This window comes from Symphodus melops (assembly GCF_947650265.1).
Source record: "Symphodus melops genome assembly, chromosome: 13".
Classification (NCBI taxonomy): Eukaryota; Metazoa; Chordata; class Actinopteri; order Labriformes; family Labridae; genus Symphodus; species Symphodus melops.
The window spans coordinates 6,126,130-6,149,940 of record NC_136703.1 but is presented as its reverse complement, the minus strand read 5'-3'; the positions used below and the strand labels follow the sequence as shown (position 1 = coordinate 6,149,940).

Genomic DNA, 23,811 nt, shown 5'->3' with positions numbered 1-23,811 from the left:
ACAATGCAATAGAACACAATCATTGATAATGGCGAGCTGGCAAAGTTTCTCTGTTAACAAACTTGCTTCAAGTTCTGCTTCAAGGTACAGCTTTCAAATACCTTTCCACTTGGGTACAGCTCTATAAGGCAGACAGAAGGCTGACATGTTTTGGCAAACCTTCTTCTTCAACAGACAGTCGGCTCCAATCCCAGTATAACTCTGCTGCTGTGAGATATTATACCTTTAATGGTTACAGATACTCAAACCTGGAGTAGTTGCTCTCCAATTTAAATGATACATTCACAAAGTCACCAAGATGACTGAATTCATGACAATTTGTGTTAACATCAGGGGTGAATGTTGTGTTTCGTAGCCTTGTATTAACTGAATTGTTCTGCTCTTAATAACTAAGAGGATTACCACGGGACTGAAAGTCGTAGTTTTTATAGATAACAGATGTTATTGGCAATCGTGAAAAATGTTAGGTAATAAGTAACGCCACTGCTGACACGTGTTTATAAATTGGGACAGTTTGTTCATGCGGTCACCCAGCACCAGATTTGACCACGACAACCAGCACACCCCTAATTGTTTTCACTTGGACATTTTTGCGAAATAATTTTTTTTTATTGCTTTATGCTGACCTCTTGAGGTGGTTTTGCATGTTGCATAGTTATGTATTAACTCTCTGTCACTCATCCTTTACCTCAGTGATGCCACACCCTCATCGCTTCCTGGGTAACAGCGCCCTCTGGTGGGACCTTAAGAACGACGTGACGATCTCGACGCCCTGGTACCTTGGCTTGGTGTTCAGAACTAGATCGCGAGAGGGGACCTTACTGCAGGCTCAGGCTGGGCAGTACACCAGCCTGCTGTTTCAGGCAAGCACACACACAACATGCTAACTTTGTGGATTTTAAATCACACCAGATGTAACTTTATTTCTGGAAAAGAAATCCAAGTAACCTGTTGATTCCTGTTGCAAAGTGGAGTGTTGTGACTCATTGTTGTGTGGTGGTGGATCTGTTTGGCTCAAGATAATAAAAATAACAGGAGACGTTCTGCATTCCCAGATTTCCAGAGTGCACTTGTTGCATTACACAGAACAATTTCTCTATTTTATTCTTAATTACTTCAATATTATGCTTTTATTAGATGTTGAACATTTTCAGCAACATTTACCAAGTGGCACATAATGTTAAACACTGTGTGGGCAGCTTTAATATGTTGGTAGTAGTGCGGTTGATTATGGGAATTATACTGATATCCCTGGTTAATGTGTTTTTTTTCAGTGTCTCGCTAATTTAATTTTCTACACAAGACACAGATGTCAAAATGCTGCCCTTGTCATGAATTATGTAAATTTTACATTTAATATTCCGAATACCACATAGATTTAGCAGCATCTTGGCTGCACTCCTGCCAAGACATTGGATTTTCCACTCACGCACACACACACACATATATATATATATATATAGGTTTTTTTTTTCTTCCGAACAGAGCAGGTGATGTTGTTTCTTAGCTGTTTTCACTGACTCTCTCTTTTCTTCTCTCTTCTTGGTGTTTTCCCGTGTGTTTGTTCCCTCCATCCTTTTCAGGTGATAAATGGTCAGCTTGTGTTCTCGGTGGCCCGGGGTTCAACCAGACCGGTTCGCTTGCGGTTGGATCAGGTTCAGGTTGCAGACGGCCGGTGGCATGACCTCCAGCTGGAGCTTCGAGATGTTCGCAGTGGGCGTGAGACCCGCTATGTTGCCACACTACGGCTCGACTTTGGACTTTATCAGGTACTGATGTAGTGGAAGATCAGGAGAAGCTTTGTAGACAGCTGATGTTTTAATAAGTCATTAGCTTTTTCTCATGCTATTTTCAAATGTCAGGGTGAACTTTTTTTGAACCAAGGCTTTAACACTGTTACACACATACACAGATATTTTCTATCCATGAACAGCAGTGTCTTTAAACTGTAGACTGGTAATCCTAATTTCCTTAATCTGTAGAGGATTACAATTTAAAATTGTGCAAGATCAAATCAGTTTGATATAAATGTGCTTGTTTTGAGGCTCATATGTTATAGTGCTGCAAACATGCTTTTCAACTCTGGGAAGTATGATCTGTATTTATAGATTTCATCTTGTTTTCTTTTGATTTATTTCTTTAATCTGCTGTCAGCAAGTCATGCCATTCATTTGTTATTGTGCATCAGGCTAAACTTCAGAGTGCCTCAACATTAAATTAGTTAATGTGGCAACAACATTTTTAGTCCCCGTCCAGCTGCTAATTTAAACAGTAGGTACCTTTGCAATAGCTTGGTATGTTTGTAGTTTTTATCTTCCCGTCTATTTCAGCAGCTTTTACTGCAGCTCAAACATTGAAAAAATGGGCTCATTGATTTTTATTTCCATGGTTGTTACAAGCTAAATCGTCTGTCAACTCTGTTTTATAGCACCGTCTATGTTATCAGTTCAACATTGAGCTTCAACACAGTGACTGCATGTTACTGTTTTCTCTGATTGAATGAAGTCAATAATCCACTCTGCACTGACAAAACAATTTACCACATTTTCACACCCACCTCTGAAAACTTTGAATGACATCAAGGGTCATTATTAATGACTTCTCATTGAGATCGAGAGAAATGAAAATGTAGAGGACTCATGACTTCAAGTTTGTAATGTTAAAAAACAAGAAAAATGTCCTCATAGAAAGCATCTTCATGTTCATTTATTACTAAGAAGGATTTCTATCATTCCTTGATGTAAAGTACTGACTATCATTGTATTTGATCATACCTTTGTGACTGGTGACGTCTTCCCCTCCCTGTGACTTATTTCATCGTCTCTTATTCCTGTTGGCAGCTCTGATAATTTCACATTATTTAAAGAGTTCCTCTACGTGGTCACATATTGGTTTTAAATGAGTTCCACGTGTGTCTTTGTTCAGATATTAATAATCACAGTCTTTGCCCTTCCTGTCCCTTAACCTCTCTCCCTCTTTCTCTCTTCATTAGGGAACAGTGATAGTGGGAAATGAGATTCATGGTTTGAAGGTGAAACATCTACATGTGGGAGGAGTGCTGGGCTCCGGAGAGGTTCAAAACGGGATCAGAGGATGCATACAGGTGATGGATGGATGAATGAACGAATGGGAGGGCTGAAATATTGGCATGTTCTCAGATGAGTGCTGTTGAGAAAGAAACAAATGAATGAAGCTGTTTAAACACAGACGCACCTCTCTCTATCTCTCTGCAGGGTGTTCGACTGGGTGTACGGCCTGATGCCCCTCCCCTGCCCCGCCCCAGCAGAACTGTCAAAGTAGAGACAGGCTGTAGTGTTGGGAACCCTTGCGTCTCGTCTCCTTGCCCCTCGCACAGTCGTTGTTCAGACCAATGGGAGCGTCACACCTGCGTCTGCGAACCTGGTGAGTCAGCAGAGAGATGCTGGATATTGTTGATAAGCTTGAAAACGTCATAATCGGGAAAAGAAGCGCAAAATATTTGCTCACAATCATGAAGTGACGTCCAGAGAAATAATCATCCAGAGAAAGCGAGAGACAGCCCTCAAATGCTGAAAATAGGATTAAAACGTGTTTAACTTTGTAATTTAAAAGTGCTAGGGATCCTTCCGGGCAAACACAATATAGTACGAGTTATTTGATTAGACGCTTTCAAAAAACGTGTTCATTGTGAGACTGCAAGTCACGCTCTCTCCTGCAGGCTATGATTGACATACAGGCCAGAGTCTGTATTTTCTGCTGTCTGCCTCTGTGTGAAGTCAATTCAGCCACACCAGGACTTAACTTACTGATACGTGATACGTGATATGTTACTCGCTGTGTAAATGGCTGTATGAGTTTGTAGTATCACTGTTTGTGTTTGTAAGGAATGAGAACAAAATCAAATGTAAGGATTTTGATGTAAAACACGTTACTATTACATTCTTTAATGTTAGTTTTCTTTGCCAATTTACCCTTAAACCTGTATGAATCACTGGAGACCTCTTTTATATTGAAACATGATTTGGAATGTTCTTCTTATTGAATCAACATAATCAGTTGCATTTTGGAGGCGAGAGTTTTTGCTGAACAATCTGTGCTTAGAAATGCAGGTTTGTGTTCAGAGATTTGCAAAACTGTGATTTAGGAGGCTATTTGACCCCACCTATGGGATTGTGCTTAGAGAGCAACAGTCTGGAGTTGTGTTTTTGATAAATGAGCTTCAAGAAATGTGCGCGTAGTTAAATGTTTTGGCATGTATGCAATGGGGAAACTGTAAATGAAATAAACCCCCTGTGTGTGATAAGGGTCTGAATGTTTTGAGAAGGTGAAAGAAGCCAGCATAGAGAGCCGACTTAGAGAGAGGTAGAGGGAATCATTATGATATGGCTATATCCATGTGGGTGTGTGCCAGTTCTCTAACTGGGTTAAATAGATATTTGGGATCGCATAATGAGCTCTCATCCACCGAGAAAAAGAACCTGTCTGCAGGCGAACTTCCCAAATCCTCTTAGTCAGGTGAAAATAATGAGGCAGAATTAATGTGATGAAAAATAAAGTGATTAGAGATGTGGAAGAGTGAAAAGTAAAGAGAGAGAGAGGGGAGGGAGAGCAAACTGCAAAGAAAGAAGGAAGAAATGAAAGAGAAGACAGAACTATGGAGAGAACAGAAAAGCAAAGAAGGAAGAAGAGAGCGGCTGTGTGTAAATGATTAATGAAGAGAAAGAGGCGGATGACAGAAATAGTATAAACACTGAAAGTTTTCAGGCTAGATTGGGAAAGAGAAGAGAAGAGGGCACAAGAAAGTCAAATCAAACAGCCTGAAAACACTGGTAACACGTTTGGGAATAGATCCAGAGACGACCGGCATATGCACACAGAGACACGCGAATCATGGAAGTGAGGGATAATTATCATGACAGATTCGCAACAACAGAGGGGGAGTAATAGTTACTAATGCATCAGCAGACTCCACTAACAAAGCAAAGATGAAAGAAGAGAGAGACGAGATACAAGAAAAAGAACTGTGTGAAACATCAGGTGAGAGGCAGAGTACGAGAAAGAGACGTCATGCGCACGTTTTTTTCTTTTCTCTCTGCCTGGATCTTGATACTTTCATCCTTAGTATCATCTCACACCTTCTTCTTAGTATTTTAGGTGATACGCCCGATGTACGTTTGCTTTAAAACGTACATCGAAGCCGTTACCGAATAATGACGGAGTTAAGAGCGAAAAGAAAGAAAACTGTCATTTGGCTTTTTTCATGTACACTTTGATTCAAGGTTGTGTCACATAGCTTTAAACTACACTGGAAAAGGGAAAATATACCCTTGAATTAAAAATAAATAAATGTCAGTGTGTGTAAGGGAAATAATTTCATACAGTGATATAATCAGAGGCTCTGTTTCACCCACAAACAACACTTCAGCTTAAAGCCGGAAAGTTAAAGCTGAAAGCCAACTGACTTTAAGGATATTCAAATGTGAGTCAGTGACTTTAGGAACATTTCAGCTGCAGATGTCTGCATGTAAAGTAGAAATACCTATGCACTGAAGTTGACTCGGTCACGCCTTTGCGACTGAGCAAGCTGGAAGAAACTGTGGAAGAGAATTCAAAGGAAAGTTTTCGAAGAAAGCAAAGTTTGGAAATGAGAGCATGAGATTAAAGTCGAGGTGGAGGAGTGAAGAAGGAACGAGTGAGAGAGTGTGTGTCTGTGTGTTACATGGAGGATGTAGTTTGTGAAAGTGATGAGCCTCAGGCCTGACAGCATGGAAGAGGAAGCACAGAGGAGCTGCTATCCCTGTAGCATCCTGCACCAGCCCGCAAGCTAATGCTAACACCATGACTTATTATCATGGACACTGACGCAAGCGCACACACACACACACGCACATACACACACACAATGCAGTTGCAGATACTTCACATGCATGCATCTGTTTGCTGAAAACACACACATACACAAACTCTCTGGCTCTCACAGAAACATGCACACTTGCGAGTCGCGATCATTATATTTCATCAGCTCAATGGGCATTAAAAATAGATTTTGTTTTACAATGAATGCTGCTTAGAGACAAATCAAATCAATGTTTAATATAACCCGAATGAGAGAAAGAAAAGAGAGGTGCACTCTAAATAATTCTCTTTCATGTGTGTATTTGTGTGTGTGTTTACGCCTGATGCTAAAACTAGCCAACTGATTCTACACACGAAATGACAGGAGGTCTGATTTGTGCACAGCCTCCAAGAAAACACTCATTTAGACATTTTACTCAGACAAGGTTCTGCATGACAAAGCACAGAGACATCTGCTCTCTCATCATCTAAGTGTGTGTGTGTGTGTGTGTGTGTGTGTGTGTGTGTCAGAGAAAGTATATTGTACTGTACAGTATGGAAGCATGGGTGTGTCTGTGACAGCTGCTTCCAGTTGCTACAGGCTAATAAACTGCAGTGAAAATTGAATTTCATATGATAAATTACAGCCATGTTGATTTACGTCTGCTTCAGTTCCCTGAGTTGTTTGAAAATGGACTTTGTTACATGTGGAAAGAATATGTTTAGTCTTTGCGAACAGAAAAGCTTGTTCATGCTTTTTTTTGTAGCATTTATTGGCGTTGCCAGATTTTGTTCCATTTTAATAATGACTATTGTTTCCTGTTTGTGATGCGAAGCTGCAGTACATTTAGCTCAGTCCCTCTGGGATCCTCAGGGAGCGATTTCTGTTTCCTGTTCAGACCTACAGATCCTGAAAGTGTTAAATCATTATAAAGTTGTTCCCTATCTGTGATAAATTGTTCCTCAGCAACTTATGTCATTTATTGATCCGGTTTGATAAAAATACTGAACGAAAGTTTGTTCAGAGCGATGTGAAACCAAAACATTGAAGTTAAAAGTGAAAAAAAAACTTTATTGAGCTGAATAGTTGGAGGAAAAATGTTTGGAGTTCCCCACTATGCCGACTTAATAATATTTCTGACATCCAAAACTTTCCACTGTCAGAAACAAGAAAATTGGATGCACACAGTGTAAATGGACGGTTCAGTGAACACATGACTCATCTTTCTTCTCCTGATTGTCCTCTGGAGAAATCCAGTTGATGTAGTGTGACAATTAAAGGTCCAAAACCAGACATGACGGATGTGAGTCACTCTGGATGAGTGTGTACAGCTCGAGAGCCAAACCTTCTCAAAGAAGCTGCGGGATCAGATTTAGAGCTCTTTGTTCTCGCAGAATCTGTTCAATATTGTTGTGACAAGGCCAGTGTCATTATAAGAGTCTGAAAACAGCCAAGGCTGCTGTCGCCTCTCTGTCAGTTGCCATGGTGAAAGTCGAAAGATGTAAAGGATGGATAGAGGTGTGTGTGTGTGTGTGTGTGTGTGTGTTTGTATGTTGGTGAAAAGAAATATATGTAACACATAATTAAAAATGGAAACTGTTGTCTTTACCCTTTTGTTTGTAGAGCTCCTGGTATTTTCAGGCAAACGGAAAAAGATAGAATAAAGCAAATCCAATAAAAAATGAAGGTTTGAGAAAGGGGAAATGGCAAGGACAGTGTGCGTTTTCTTTTGAAATTTACAATATGTGTGCGCCTGGCAGTTTCACAAAGCAGAGTGAGAGATTAAAAGAATAGGAGTCATTGAAAACCTTGTGTTGTCTAAAGCGGCAGCCAAGGCCATGTGTTTGAAAAGCAGAGTGGTGTCTGTATGTTTTGTGGACAAATGCATGAAAGCAGACCTCACACGTTTGTCCACCGCAGAGGGAGGAATGCAGAGCTCAACAAGCCGCACACACTCTTCAGTCACTCTTGAATCTATAGAAAGCTCCTCTTTTCATTCCTGTTAAATTGAAGGGCAGCCTGAAAGCAAAACACACTTGCCTGGAGGGTGAAAGGAGATTGTGTGTGTGTGTGTGTGTGTGTGTGTGTGTGTGTGTGTGTGTGAGTGTGTGTGAGTGAGGCGGAGACTTTTGTTGGAGAGGCTGTCATTGCAATCAGTGTGACACTCTGGGCAAAATGTAATATCCTGTTGGAAAGATTACATGACTTTTTATTTTCACTTGACACGTTTATCATTCTCCTTTGAATATTAACATGAGCATTGGTGTGTGAGGATGTTTGTGTTATTCAGTGTCTCAAAAAGACAATGTAAAAATGAAAGCTTGAAAACACATTTTTCAACACATGCTGACATCAGCGTTAATGTCACAACTTATCACGTTAACTTGGTCTGAACCAAAATCCTCAGTAACTAAAAGCACATCACGTGTATAGAGACCAAACTACGTCACCCCTGCATCAAGTCACTGTAGGTCGAGCTCCATCTCAGGGCAACATCATCGCTTCATAACTGATGGCGAGGATCATAAACACACTTTCTGTGTAGTGAACAGACTTAGCCAGCTGCCGCTGCCATCGTGAAACCTAAAGCTGTTGAGACGACAGAAATCGAGCAGCAGATTAGAACAGTTTAACATACGGCTCCACTCTGTGCACTCTGGACAGTTAAAGCTCGAACAAGCCGAGAGTTGATTCAGATTTGAGTCTTTTCAAAAATGGATGCAGATGGTGAGCTGTTTTATTTATTGTACGTAATGAAAAGATTTCACATTTCTCAGGCAGTGCCCAAATGACAGACTGCAGAAGGAAACGTGTTTAAACTGGTTGATAAGATCGGCTCAGTTGGTAGAGTCGGTCGATCTTTTGATGATTTGAACTGATTGGTCGGCGGTTTGTTCCCCTCACCTTTAAACAGCAGTCTCTGGTATCAGTGTGTGAATGTGTAGATGTGACCTGCGGTGTAAAAGAGCTTTGATTAGTCAGAAGACTAGAAAAGCACTTCAAGTTCAAGTCCATTTCCCATTGATACATTGGAGTGTGATCAGAATTTATTCAAACATTTAAATACAAAAAGGGTTTATTTTAAAGTCCAACCTAAAGCTTTAGATGATGTCCTGTCTTAGCTCTTAAAGAGCGGAAACACGCTGAAGGATTTAGTGATATGATCAAAACTGAAAATAAAAGAAAAGGTCTGTATTTGTGTTTTCTGGCACGTTTTACTGCATTAGTACTATCAACATCATTATCAGCTGTCTCATGAGGATGGACTGTTTCTAAATTAATATTTATATCAGACACAAGTCTTGAAAATGTGATCATTGAATTCATCGTTTTTATCACCAGCCCACCCTGAAAGTGGGCTCTTTCATGAAAGACTCAATACAACAATTATGTTTTTAATGAAAAGTAGGTGTGGTTGAAAGGCCTTCTTTATTGTGTGTGTGTGTGTGTGTGTGTGTGTGTGTGTGTGTGTGTGCGCGTGTGTGTGTGTGTGTGTGTGTGTGTGTGTGTGTGTGTGTGCGCGCGTGTTTGCGTGCAGCCCTCTGCTTGAGTCATTAGCTGAAAAAGGGAGTTGTATGTATTTCATAGAAGAGGCTGCTGTGTTTGTGTGGAGTGTCTGGGGATTGCATTGAAGTACACAACGGCTACGTTTACTGTGCTGCAGTGGCGCACACTGAAGTGCATGATGGGAACTGTTGTGTGTCTTTTGTGATGAAGTGGCTTGTTCAAGTATGCCGTCTCTGCTTGTTACTGAGGCACATCTCTGTCTGCGATTGTTTGAGACGTGTTAAATCCTTTTCTCAAATGACCTCACATGTTGAAATCATCTTTCTTTGGCTGATGTTTATGGCTATTATATTATTGTGGCAAAATTGTTTCAAAACATGTGCACGAAACATGTGCACGAAGCCATGGCAGCCCAGCATGTGATCCTGCATGAGCTCCGGCCAACAAAACCCCACAGCTGTGTTTGCAGATCATCAGACATGCATTTGAAGATCTGTGGAGGCATTTGTGGATCTTGCACGGCAGGAGTGTTGCAAAAGTCACGTGTAAAATGACGGCCAATGGAGAGGCCCGCCTCAGTTATAAGCGATGATTTGTGTGTATTTTCAGGACTAACAGCAAAAAGCTAACTTTTCTGCCGTTGTTAAATCAGCAATTATTTTTGTATATTTGTAGATCAGAACACACATTTATGGATATGTGTATGTGTTTTCAAATAGTTAAGCAACAATAAAAGCTCCATAGATGTTTCTCCCTTTCTTTGCAAAAGATGAATGTACTCAAAGAGATACTGCTACTGTGCACATAGGCTTGATATTGAGGACTATTATTGCATGACTCATTAACTGCATTATGTATAAGAAACAGTGTCAATTTGCAGCTTGAGTATAAGTAAACATTATTAAATCTCCAGAAGTATTTCTTTTGTTTGTATGTGAATATTTTATGAATGGGAGGAAAATTGCACTTTGAGCACATTCTTTCATCTTTCTGTTCTTTAATATCCTCTGGACGGAACAACAGATACTCCAACTCTTTTATCCCTTCAGCTGTCAGGCTCTTGAATTCTGTACCTTTCTAATTAATATACTGTCACTGAAACACATTTAGGTTACCCCTTTAATCCATTTATTAGATACATTTCTGACATTGTATTTATGAATTTCTTGATCTGCTAGCTCTGGTTTATCATTTGCCGACCTGTTCGTCTGTTGAACTCATGTTACTGGCATGTGAATGTCGTAGTCTGAATGCTGCTGTGACTGTGTCTGTGTCCTTTCTATTGTCCTTTGCTTCTTTCAATGAGGCTGTAAAACTGAATTGACCTTCTGGGATGAATGAAGTCGTCTGAATCTGGAGTTGTTGGCTCAGGTGAACTCTGCAGATCGTCTTGTTTTAGCTGAAATTCACAGTTTTTCCTGTATTTAATTTCATGTAAATTGCTGCAGACAAGCTTCTTCTTTTGCACTCTGCTGTAATGTGTATTATTTCCTCATCCGTCTTGTTCTCCTTCTTAGTGGTTGTGTCAGATGTGAAATAATTAATATTCTCTTTCGAAATCCATTTCTGGAGCAGGGTGTCAATTCTCTTCAAAGAAACTGTTGCTTTCTGTGTGAGCAGACGATGAGAGCACTTTAAGGCACAGTTGGGTCTTTTTTTTTTACAGCAGTTGGCCCCAGCAGGAGAGCGTCTGAAAATGACATTTGTGTTTGATGTTACTGATGTTTACCTCGAAGGTGACAGTTTATTGTATCCGGTACAAGGAGAGGAAATGGAGCACTGTTCTGCATGTTTCAGTCGTGGTTTTGTTGTGGAGCAGAATTTCATGGCTGTAAATGCCAGGGAAGCTCTTGACTGATATTCCGCAGTGAATAAATCACATCACCTCCTGTAGTGAAGGACTAGTGTATCAAACTGAAGTACTACTCTGACATAAAGGTCAGGCAGATGTCAAACAGATGCAGATTCAAAGCCCTTAAAAACTTAATTCAAACTTTTACGAGGGAACCTTTTTTTAATTAAGGCACAGTCCACATGTAGGCAGGTGTTTTTGAAAACTGAGCCTCTTCTGTGCGTTTGGCTTTTTTCACACACGCAAACGGCGTTTTAGGTCCGTGGAAACATCTTACAGGTTGAAGATTTTCAGAAACTCCGTTCAAAGGGTTCACATATAGACAAAGTGTTGGACATCACGCTGTGCACCGTTTTCTCCCTTGTTTGACATCATCGTGCAACGCTGTCACTTTAGTTGAGATGATGAGATCAGTGCAATGGCAGACAAACTATAGCTGGTGACAACGTTGCTAACTGGACTTTTTACATGCTAATACATACATAACACACACAGTTGCACTCCCTCAGTTGATGAGCAGAGACGCCTGAATGCGCAACTTTGTAAAATGAAACGGTCATTTCAGAGGAATGGTGAGAACATTTTAGCATGTCAAGGACAACGTTTATGACTCGGCATAATCATGACAGCTGTAACAGTGCGTTTTGTGTTTCCATGTGAACGAGGATATTTTTTAAAACTGAGTGTGTGAGAGTTAGTCGCAAAATATGACTACAGTAAAGGAACAGACAGAAATGTAATATGCTCTCCTCTGTTTACTTTATTTATTGTAAGAACATGGTTTACAGGAATTCTTTTTTTACCCTTATTGTTTTCTGCCAACATGAAAAAGAAATTAATCGACTGTCATTAAATTAGTTTTAAGACTTGTTCTAATTCATCATTTCTGTTCAAGCAGCGGTGCAATCTGACTAAAAACATAAGAAACATTTCTTTTGTTAACTTTTTATTAAATGGTACAAATCCACTTTTTCTTTTTTTTTCTTTTTTTACATATATTTGGGTAACCTGAGGATCTACCCACCAACAAAATGTAAAATAAATCCATCCAGTATGTTTGTGCTCTGCATAAGTCTTACAACGCAGAAAAAAATGCTCAGTTTCAAATTTGCTTTCCTTGTGATGTCACAGTGGCATTCTGGTAAAATGAATCCCCTCCCCTGGTATCTTCACCCATGGACTCGACCTCCAGCCTATAGCAAAACTTTTGTGCAGGTCTTTTTATACTCTCTAGTGAAGGATGATGACGATGATGATGATGATGAGTGAAAAATAAAGGGGGCTCATTGCATTTAAAGAGACACGCACATCAAAACGGAGCGTTTTCTGCAGGGTCTCAAACCTCCTCTGGTGCTTGATTCATGTTATATTTTTGAGTTTCTTTTAGACCACAGGGGACTGTTTGAAAAGGTATAAAGGGTCTTTAGTATCGTCCATCTAACAACAGGGCAACATCCCCACTCTCTCGTGTCATTTCTGTCATTTTTATGACCAACCATTTATCCCTCTACGCCTCTTTGACTTCTGAGAATTAGAGTTACTGGGTTTTCACACTTACTACACTCTAAATATATTTCAGTGAAGATGATCCATACATTTGTAATGTGATATATCTCTCTATGGTATGGATTGCAGGACGATGAAGCATATTTTGAACTTGAGCAATCACTTTCTAATAACCCTGTGTTTAATCATGTAAATAACATCCCTCATGTGGAATCTATGCATAATGTTTGAATTTGGTAATAGCGTGAAACTATCTCCCTCCTAAATTGTTGTGAGCAAAATAGGCTAGGATTAAATGCATCAGATGTGTACTCGTACTTTGCTAGTAAAGCGGATTCTGATTCTAAACTATTTCGAAATTCATAATTTACGCTCTCTTTCTTGTCTCTGTCTCTCTGTGTCTGTCTCACAGGTTACTATGGGAGAGGCTGCACCGATGCTTGCCATCTGAACCCGTGTGAAAATGAGGCTCAGTGCCACAGGAAGCCCAGCTCCTCCCATGGATACATCTGTGACTGTGGAGACAACCACTACGGACAGTACTGCCAGCACAGGTACAGCTACACACATACTCGGACACACTACACACACACACACACAATCTGCTCGGCAGTGAACCCGCTAACAATGTCGAAAGCCCTTTGATGCTGTTTGTTGCACAGCTAAGCTGCGTTCAAGCGTGCTTTTGTGAGTGTGTGTTTTGCTGGGTTTGTTGGTAGCTTTAGTTCGGCCTTGTTGTCCCACATCTCCAGCCTTGCATGTAATCCACAGTGGGATGAGCGTAGACTTAACGTAATAACACACAAATACACACACACACAAACAACATGGAGGTTATCTGTCTGTGTTAAACTGTGAGAAGAGAGCGTGACCCTGACCTAACCCCCCTCCCTGCTCTCCTTCCTGCCTGTGAAATCCACACAGCTTTACGTTTATATCACCAACATCTTTTCTTAATGTGTGTGATCTATCTGCAGGGTGTTTTTCACAAACACACATTGTTGGGTGCTTGTGAAAAACATGTCGGCCATTGCACTCGTCTGTTTTTTCGTGTGAAGTTGACACACGCTAAAAAAGAAATAAGATCTCACACTTCTTTTAAAAACTTTCATCTGTGAGACATTTTTACGTGTCAGATTTTCTGCGGTTTTCTTTGCATCTATCCCTGACCGGGGTCCATCGCTTCGCTCAAATGAGTGGTGTTCTTAATGTGTGGTTCAAGTATAAGAGCGTTGTATCAAACTGGAACTCTGACACCCTGAAATATCTCTGGAAGCAATCTTGATAATTCTGCAGCTCATTATCAACAGGCGAAACTCTTCTTCATCACACGGGGGAAACTTTACTCGCTCTTACCCTTACTGTCATGTGGCCGGACCGTGTCGTTTTTATGAAAGCACACAAATACAGAATCACTCTGCGTGATGAGAACGAGACATTTTGTCTGTATGTTACTGGATTTTTGTTTTCCTTTTTTCCTAAATATGCATCAGAAAGAAGCGGACTCTGTGTGGAAAGGCCTTCACACACTTTTAATTTTCTCTGATATGTTTCATTCCTTTTCTTCTTAAATACAAATTTTGGCACATTTATCCAATATTTTCTCAGTAATGGGAACATATCGATTGATTATCCGTTATTCTGCAATTTAAAGTAAACATAGACAAAGACATAAACATAGAAATAAAAATATTTCTACTTCTCAAATATGATCTTGTATTAAAGCAAACATAACATAGTTAAAGGCATATACATGTATAACAAACAGTCGTTGTGATTTCTTACCTTATGAACAAGTGTTATTCATTAAACTGTTATGAGTTAACAGGATGTTAAATATGTTAGCGTTTTTTAAACTTGTATTTGTTTCATGGTGAAACAGCTTATTATAAAGAGTCCCATCAGTTAGAGAAGGTTCACTCCTCCTCCCTGTAAGCAGCAGATGATACACAGCAGGCAGTGAAGCTCCATAATGAAAGAATATTCTGTCAAGAGATGTAATAAAACATCTCTGGAGTTGATCCTAATATTCTATAAAGAGCACTGAGATCTGACTTCTGTCTGCTAAACTTGCCGTTCGGAGCAATAAAGAGACGCACATGAGAATCAGGATTAGCCTAGCTGAGCAGTTATCTCCTCAGTGATCCATTAGACGCAGGGAGCAGAGGGAGCGCACATTAATTGAAAAAGAGAATGAAAGAGCAAAGTGTTGAATACACCAGACAAATCGGAGGCTTATGTTGCAGAAGTAGAAAGTCTGTTGTTTTAGAAGAAATGGTCTAAATCCTGAACACATTTTAATGAATGAACATGAACACACTATGTGTGAACAACAGGAAAATTGTTTTATTGATGATTTCCTTTTTTAAAAAAGGCATCTTCAGGCTAAATAATAAAGGGCTTTAGGGTTGTGTTATTGCATACATGTCAGCTACTCTTGTTGGATTTTAATGACTCAGCATATTCTAAAGTAGATTTTATTTCAACATGTTTGTCCTGAGCTCTTAAACCCTCTCACCCTTTCTCTCTGTTCTCTCCCTACATTCATATTTTTTCTCAGTTTGATCGCTCTCTAGATGATTTTTCCCCACTGAACTAACTAACTACTCTTTGTGTGTTTTTGTGTAGAATTGATCACCAGTGTCCCAGAGGTTGGTGGGGATCTCCGACCTGTGGGCCGTGTCACTGTGACACGAATAAAGGCTTCGACCCCAACTGTAATAAAACCAACGGACACTGTCACTGCAAGGTAACCAGGAAACACGCAAACATGCGCTTCGACTTTCAGGCATTTGTGTTTGGAACCCAAATTCTTGTGCAACTTCCCAAAGCGTCAGAAGATAGGCTGACAGAAGTTACAAGAATGCATGTATATGAAACATGTTGTTTCCCATGATCTGACAATCATCAACATAAAACAAGCTTTAAAAAGAACTTCTTAAAATAATAGCACAATATGAAAGCACAGACCTGTCTGAGTTGCATATACATGTTTATACACTGCATTCAAAAACATGTGTGGCTCTAAGAAAGAGTCAGCTTAGTTAGTCAGCTGATAGTGATCACCAGTTATAATACAGAACCTGTTTTATGATGCTGCTGAATCAAATGTTGATTTTTCATTTTTTTTAATAAGTAGTATTTTTCTTCTTACTGAGCTGTAAATCTGTTTCTCAGTTACTCTTGCATTGTCACTTTGAGCCGTCTAATATCAGAGGGATCAGAAAGACATTCGGGGTGTAACTCCCTTTGGCTGTAGTATATCCCAGACTCACAGTAATCATCTGACAGTGATTGTCTGATGGACTAAGCTGGATGTGTCTTTAATCTGAATCTTTAATCTCTGATATCGCCCTTGAACAAAGCACTTAGCCACATGTTTTCCTGCGACCTTTGACTTCTTGTTCTTTAGTTTCCAAAAAAAGCTAGGCTTAAAATAAAAAAAGCTAAGTAGATCCTGTTCTGGTCTCTGCTGGCTCATACAAGCTGAGAAAGATAACAATAAGATCAGTATTATATAATACACTGAGGATAAAAATCATCCACACTGCTTATAGAAAAAAACAGTTTAACGTTGCAAATTAAACCTTTACAGATTCACACCAGACAGTAGTGACATGATGACAAATTGCACAACCCCCATCATTCTACTTGGCATATATTTTACAGTATATATTCACAATGTGTATTTTAAGGAGGCTTTCTCCATGGGGAGGAATTTACAAAAATCACAGCTGGTTGTCATTTGCTTTTATGACTTCATCCATTTGTACTGCAACAAGAATTACATTTCAATCGCTGTTTGAAGAGATTCTCCTTTAACCTAAGTGCATTCATCATTTACAGTGAAAGTACCTGAAACAAAATGAAACCTTACAGTACAACCAAATGAAGAGCAGCCTGTTCTTCAGTTGAAACTGAGGCAACAGCAAGTTACTTGTCCACTTTAATTTAAAAACATAAAGCAGTGACAGAGCAGTCTTTCCTGTCATGTTGTTCTCAGTTTGGTAATTACAAGCTTAAACATCCTCCTGTACACATTGTATAATATGTACACATGGTATAATGTGTACACATGGTATTATGTGTGCGTATGTTCAGAAAGCTTACAGACTGATTTTATGTGTAACGTGGTTCACTGTTATTAGCGATAACATGTAGTCCTCTTCTCTCATTTAAAGTCTGTTTTCATTCATTCTTTTTAAAGATAAAACGCTTGAAACAGCGTTGACTTTCATGACTTGGAAACTAACTCTGCTCATATATTAATCACTTCAGTGAAGTTGAAACATCGAAGAGAAGTTACAATAATCTAAACAGCTAACAGAGTGGCGTGTGACTTTAAAGACAGTGGTGCTATACAAGCGACGTCACAAAGTGTATGGATTGTTTGTCTTTTGGTTTCATAGTATTAATCTTGTGTACATGGTGATGTAATGGCTGAAACTGTTCTTAGCATGGGGACATTTTAAATTCCTCTGACTGTGTCGGATCACTGACTACTTACCTATTTTATGTTTGTGTGTGTGTGTGTGTGTGTGTGTGTGTGTGTGTGTGTGTGTCTCCAGGAGTTTCACTACCATCCACGGGGCTCTGACACCTGTCTGCCATGTGACTGCTACCCGGTGGGTTCCTTCTCGCGCTCATGTGACCCGGAGACAGGCCAGTGCCAGTGTAGGCCAGGTGTGATTGGTCGGCAATGCAACGCATGTGACAACCCCTTTGCTGAGGTCACAAATTCAGGCTGTGAAGGTGAGAATGCCTTTTTTGTTTTTTCAAATGTAATATCTCATTTTAATTTAAAAACCTATCAGGGTGCTTCATCTTTTATTTAGTTATCTTTGTACTTCATACACAGTCGATTTGATTAAAAAAATGAAAGCATTTTACTGCTGGACTGAAATTTCCTCACAATAACAGGTTCTACCTCACAGGACGCACAAAGACGATGTGTCAAAACGACTTTATTGTAATGGTTAAAAATGTGTTTATCTCTTTTGTGTTGTGTTGACAAAAACTGTCTGCTTCACAATGTTCAATGTTAAGGCTTTGTGTGTGCTGTTCTCCGGCGATGACAAAAGTCATTCAAATTGTTCCACATTTAGTTTTCTTTTCTGTCGCTTGTGTAACTTGTCTAGTGGGATAGAAAACTGTGTCCACTGTGATTTTTAAAGGCAATGTATGATTTTCAAGTTGGATTTAAAAGCAGATATTCAGACTGAATTATGAACTGAGACAAACAGGCATGATCGAAAAAGATGAGTCACTGCTGAGCTTTTACCATTTTTAATCACAACTGTGTAATTATAGGATTTCATTTTCTTCTGTAATCTTTTCTTTCACATTTATGAAAAAAAATGCAGACATGGTTAATCTTCTATATAAAATGTTCTCTTATCAGCTTTGGGGTTTTTTTCTGTGTTCAGAAAAGCCACTTTGCAGGTTCTCTTTTCTTATTACTTCCTTTAATTTGTAGCTGAGTTTCTATTCTCTCACCAGTTGTGACTTTTTGTGTTCTTTTTTTAATTTAAAAAGTGCAATGAGCAGATAAGTCTGATTGGAAATGATGCATTTTGTTCTCTGCAGTCATCTATGATGGATGTCCAAAGACCATCACTCAGGGGATCTGGTGGCCCAGGACCAAGTTCAACCTCCCTGCTGCTGTGCCCTGCCCCAAAGGCTCTGTCGGTCTGTACAGGACCCTTAAACACAAAGATCCTGATGAACAGCCTTTGGCAGTTTTGAACATGAATTCATTTTGATATGCCATGTTCTCTCCTCGTTACAGGCGCAGCCATCAGACACTGTGACGTAGAGAGAGGATGGCTGGAGCCAGACCTTTACAACTGTACCTCACCTCCATTTGTGGAGCTCAATGCTGCTGTATGTATTCCACTTCCATTATTTAAAACGTGTCCTCACAAGTCACAACACATTTACATGAAAGTGAACCATCCCTGTTTTGATTTGTGTCTCTTTTACCTTATTTAGATCCAAATTATTTTTAAAGGTATTTTATTAAAATAGCAGTATGTAATATATTTACTTAATTCAATCATAAAATGACTTAACAATATCCTCAGACATGAACAATACATGCTATGTTGAAGTAGTGGCTTCTCTGACAACAGACAAAAGTTTCAATGCTGGTGCGCACTGCTCTGTATTTGTTTCGATTGAAGAAGGTGGGACACCGTTTAAGGGCTCCCTTCAACGGCTGTCTTTGATGACCCTCTGTCTAAACACTGAAGCTTCCTTGTCTGTCACATGGCAACCCACGTGCAAATCCAGATTCGAGAGAGAATCTGGACTGCAGTATCCATTTGAAATGCAATGTTTCAGAGTTACAGCTCCTGAGTCTGAGTTTTATCTTGTAAATCAAAAAAGGACCAAGGACAGACCAAGTCTAAAAGTACAAGGTTGATGACCCGGGAGTCTTGAAGTATACTTCTTGGCTGTTTGCATGACGACCTAAAATAATTACATGAAGATGCTTTATTTGCTTACATGTACGTGTCATGTATAATGTAAATCTTGCTGCATGCTGAAATTGTTGTATAATATTTCAATAATTCTTAAATGATTGTTTAAATGTGTTCATATTTTGCTCCGTGTTTCCAGCTTGATTCTCTGGAGCGCAATGAAACGGAGCTGAACACAATCATGGAGAAAAAACTTGCACACCAGCTCCGTGATGTCACTGAGGCTACTGCTCGACTCTATGGCAACGACCTGCAGATCGCCGAACGACTGCTTTCCCGCCTGCTGACCTTTGAGACCCAGCAGAGTGGCTTTGGACTCACCGCGACTCAGGATGCACATTTCAATGAGGTAAAAGAAGAACACACCAGTTTATTTCTCTGTCTTTCTTCTTTAGGCCAAAGTTACTCTCTGTGTTATTCTCTGCCAGCTGTTTATGTATTTCAGTGAAAGAGTAATCCGGGTGTGGAGCGTGTTGGTGAAGGAACAGAGAAATGTATGCTTTTTAATAATGTAATTGGGTGTATTTAAAATATAATAAAAATACAAGAAAATGGGGTTGCCGGTGGCGCGGTGGCGCAGCGGCACTGCGCGCGATCCCATGTATTGAGGCTCAGTCCTCGCGCAGGCGGCCCGGGTTCACGTCCGGCCTGTGGCCCATCTCCCGCATGTCTCTCCCCACTCTCTCTCCCTGATTTCCGACTCTGACCACTTTCCTCCCTCTATAATAAAGGCATAAAGGCCAAAAATAAATCTTTAAAAAAAAAATACAAGAAAATGTACAAATTATGGCATGTGACATGTGAAGCCTATAATTACTTGGTGCTGTTGATTTTCATTTCTGAATTCATCGTTGTCTCGTCCACAGACCTAATTGGAAATGTCAAATACAAATAACAAGCTGATAAACACGATGAAATTGAATCTCCAACGTTAATAAAAAATATCAGTTTTAAGGTTAAATATTCTGCCTTGATGTAAAGATGTTAGCATATTGGAAAGACAAGGAAAGAACTTCACACTATATAACAGATGGTAAAAGATACTATGACAACCTCGCAGGTGACTAAAGGTGCTGCTGTTATTTATAGCTCTAGACGTGATTGATATGCTGTTCCTTTACAGGCTACAGGCCCAGTTAATAGATATAACAACTAGATGCTCTTTTTTTCTGAGGAGGGAGGTAATGTTGCTATGGCAATGCAGCGATGGTAGCTCATGAAATATTGGCTCATGTCATCTTCTTGTATTAACTGTCAGAGTGTAATTTTACCTGGCACGGCTGAATCAGCTGAGGCTGCGGAGGCTGACAGGAGGGAATAAGACCTGGGATCAATTAAGCATGTTTGCATTTTGACGTCAGGGTTCGAAGAGACATCTTCACATGTTACTTTGGATCTGTAGGTGACAGGAAATGTTTTGTGGATACAGTTAACAAATGACATGTCACTATAGAAACAGTGATGGTAATGTGACACTCTGACAATACTGTATATATCTTCATTTACAAACAGACATTTGATATTAAACTGTAATCAAACAAATATATTCCTAATTGTGTCAGTATAAATGAGCAGTTGTAGGATTGTTATGAGAAGGAGTTTTATGTCAACCAGTGGTCTCAACACTTCGAGGTGAAAACCATCCCATTTATGCCACAGTTATAAATTTTTTATATACAGTTATACATAATTCATACATTTCATAATTTATGTTACCAGGAAAGATTGTAGGTTTCTACGTTTTTGTTCTACATTTGGAGTAAGAACTTTGACTGGGTTAAAACATGTGGTTGTCACATTTTATTTTCTGTCCATCATTTTCCTGCAGTACATGTTAAAATTGTGACAGTCTGAGGGGGAAATAATACAAAATTAAATTAAATTCACTCATATTTAACCCATTTAGGAAACATTGGTTACACCTCAACTTCCCAATCACACAGTGAGGCTTCAGTTACTTTCTGACACAACAAGAAAAAGGTTGTACAGTGTATGATTGTGTTGTTTATGGCGTCCATCTTTTTACATCCAGCCTCTATCAGGCACGGACTCGTTTAATTTAATTTAAATTAATTTATCACCCTGTGTTAAAGGCAGGGTAAGTAATTTTTTAAAAAACTAGCATGATTTTGAAAGTAGCATCCTCTCCGCTTTCCGTATTCACCCCCTCCCCTCTGTTTTTTCAACCAAATTTTTAAAAAGTGTATGTGGAGAAAATTACCTAACCTGCCTTTAGACGAGTCATTGTTCAACTCATTTATCTACTTTTATGATATATCTTGAATTAACAATAAAAAATTAGTTTGGTCATCCAAAATGATCAAAGGTACCAATTACGGTACATTTATGTGTGGCATCAATTCACCATCTTTTTCTATCAAGGACGGTTGCTATAGAAACCCAGCAGTAGCTTTAATGACATCCGACAGCGAGTATCATGAAGACCTTTTCCTGCATGGCATTTCACTGAATTACCTCGTCTGACAGCAAACAGAAATATTGCTCTCAGGGTGTGACAGGTGGTTGGTGGTTGTACAGCCCTGATATCTGATATTTCTATTCGCTGCTTTCTGAACAAATAAACCTCCACTTGTCTGTTTTCTCTGGTGTGACCTCAACCTCTGACTCTGCATCCTCTCCGGTTAATAATCTATCCGGAGCCCCTTTATGTTCTTAACTATGAAAATGTAATATATCGGATAATACTTGACACCTGACCTAAAACACCAGCAAATAGGTGAGGCAAACAGGTAATGTGGAACACGGTTACTATAGTAACCAGGCAGCATTAACAGAGCCCTGTGGCTGCAGGAGAAACAAAGGAAGGAAGGGAGGGAGGAAAGTGTTTTTACATCACAAATGTATTGATGAATAGACTCAGAGGAAACCTTCTCGTTTTCATGCTGGGATCCCATCGATGTAGCTGATACTGTACCACCACAGATGTGTTTTTAAGATGGGAGGGATCATACCTTGTACTTTATGTACTGCACAGGGGTTTTGGTTTTGCGATGATTTCTCAAACTGGTAATCAAAAGCATAAACAAAGGATGACAGTGTTTGTGGTGTGACAACTTGGTGCTGTTTGAGTTGCACATATCGTTTGTTTGTTGAACTGATTGGCTGGCTTTATGCTCCAACCTGTCATCTGTGCTGCATCTTCTTCAGCCTTTGTGTGCCTCCTTCTCTTTCTCATCTTTTTAAGTCTCCTCACGTTTTTCTTTGTTGGTCTCTGCTGTGTTTCATCCTCTTTCTTTTCATTAAATAAACACACGCAGAATGAGCTCCTGTGGTGTACAGGCCGCTCTGCAGACTAAGATTCACCTTCATATTTTTTTATGGAGAAAACTCTCCCTTATTAATACAAGGTAGCTGAGTGACTGAATTTCCTTCAACAAAACCACAACAACGTAGGAAAATGGAAATGCAAATTGTACTTTTGTTACAAATGCTTTTTAAAAAATCCCAAGCAGCATAGATTGATATTTAAAAGTGGATTTGTTGCAGCAACCTGCAGCTCTTCACTATACTGTGTGTCTGCATCAACAGGTGACACACCTAGGACATTATGGTCTATGGATGTGATCACCTGAAACATAAACAGAATAACGATCAACACATCTGTGCAGGCTTAGATTAGAATCTAAAAGTGTCTGAATCTTCATCATCCATTTCACACTCACTTCAATTATTTATTTTCCATCTTTTCCTGTTGTTGTTGGTCTTAACCCTTTTTTGCTGTTTCTCGTGTCTCTGAGCCAAACAAGAGCTTCTCCTACAGCTTTTATTTTTCTTTCTCATTCTTTCATTTTTATCACCTGACAACTTACATAGTCACAATTCCTGTTTTTCGATCTTCACTTCATGTCCCTGTGCAATTGGCTACTTTCTTTCCATACCTCACTGTGAGTCCTTTTCTTGTTTGTCTGAAGAATTTCTTGTTTATTTTGTCTCTCCAGAGCATGAGGAGATATTGCAGAGGTTTATTGGTTTTGGTGCAGTAAGACTGTAAGGACTTATACTGAGCACTTTTACACTCTCTCTCTCTCTCTCTCTCTCTCTCTCTCTCTCTCTCTCTCTCTCTCACACACACTGTCTTTCTCTGTCTGACATTCTTCCTTTTTTGTTTGTAAGATTTTTGCAAGGCTGTTCATTTTCGACTATCTCGGCGATCAGACCTCCATCCAGAGTCAAAAGAGTTTAATGAAAAGCTGAATAAGGGCACTGGTCACATCAGAGTGGTTAGACTTGCTATAATTGGGGTCAAGACATGTTTGAATGTTTTTATCTCTGGTGTGGTTCTGGTCATCATAACTTGACAAAAGGCTTTACAATGAGGACAAAATGATTTCTTCTGTCCTTGACCTGCAGCCGTATGAATGATACCTGGACAGGTCGCTCAGATATATTCAAGGCCACCCAAGTACAGTATATTTTCTGACTTTTTATTGGTTTAATCAATAAAAGAAAGAGAGCGTGAGAAGTCTGCTGACCGTACGCGCCTCTTGTGCGACCCTCCCTTTAATGCAAAGACTGTGGCGCTCGTATGCCTCATTTTGAAAACTGCAGCTTCTCATGCTGTTCATTATTTCTCTCAAGGTGCATTGATCGTTGTGATGCACATCATACGCTTTTATCATCAAGACAAA

The 23,811-nt window shown here is 39.6% G+C and overlaps 1 protein-coding gene across 1 annotated transcript in view; it reads left to right on the top strand.

Moving 5' to 3' along the window:
- Positions 1 to 23,811, top strand: part of celsr3 (cadherin, EGF LAG seven-pass G-type receptor 3) — a 102,801-nt gene that overhangs the window by 59,515 nt on the left and 19,475 nt on the right. Inside the window, exons 10-19 of the mRNA XM_079359739.1 lie at positions 694 to 863; positions 1,584 to 1,769; positions 2,993 to 3,103; positions 3,234 to 3,402; positions 13,093 to 13,234; positions 15,309 to 15,429; positions 17,249 to 17,432; positions 18,267 to 18,368; positions 18,469 to 18,563; positions 19,302 to 19,511. Of these exons, the coding sequence (XP_079215865.1) occupies positions 694 to 863; positions 1,584 to 1,769; positions 2,993 to 3,103; positions 3,234 to 3,402; positions 13,093 to 13,234; positions 15,309 to 15,429; positions 17,249 to 17,432; positions 18,267 to 18,368; positions 18,469 to 18,563; positions 19,302 to 19,511 (1,490 nt within the window). The remainder of the gene's footprint in view (positions 1 to 693; positions 864 to 1,583; positions 1,770 to 2,992; positions 3,104 to 3,233; positions 3,403 to 13,092; positions 13,235 to 15,308; positions 15,430 to 17,248; positions 17,433 to 18,266; positions 18,369 to 18,468; positions 18,564 to 19,301; positions 19,512 to 23,811) is intronic.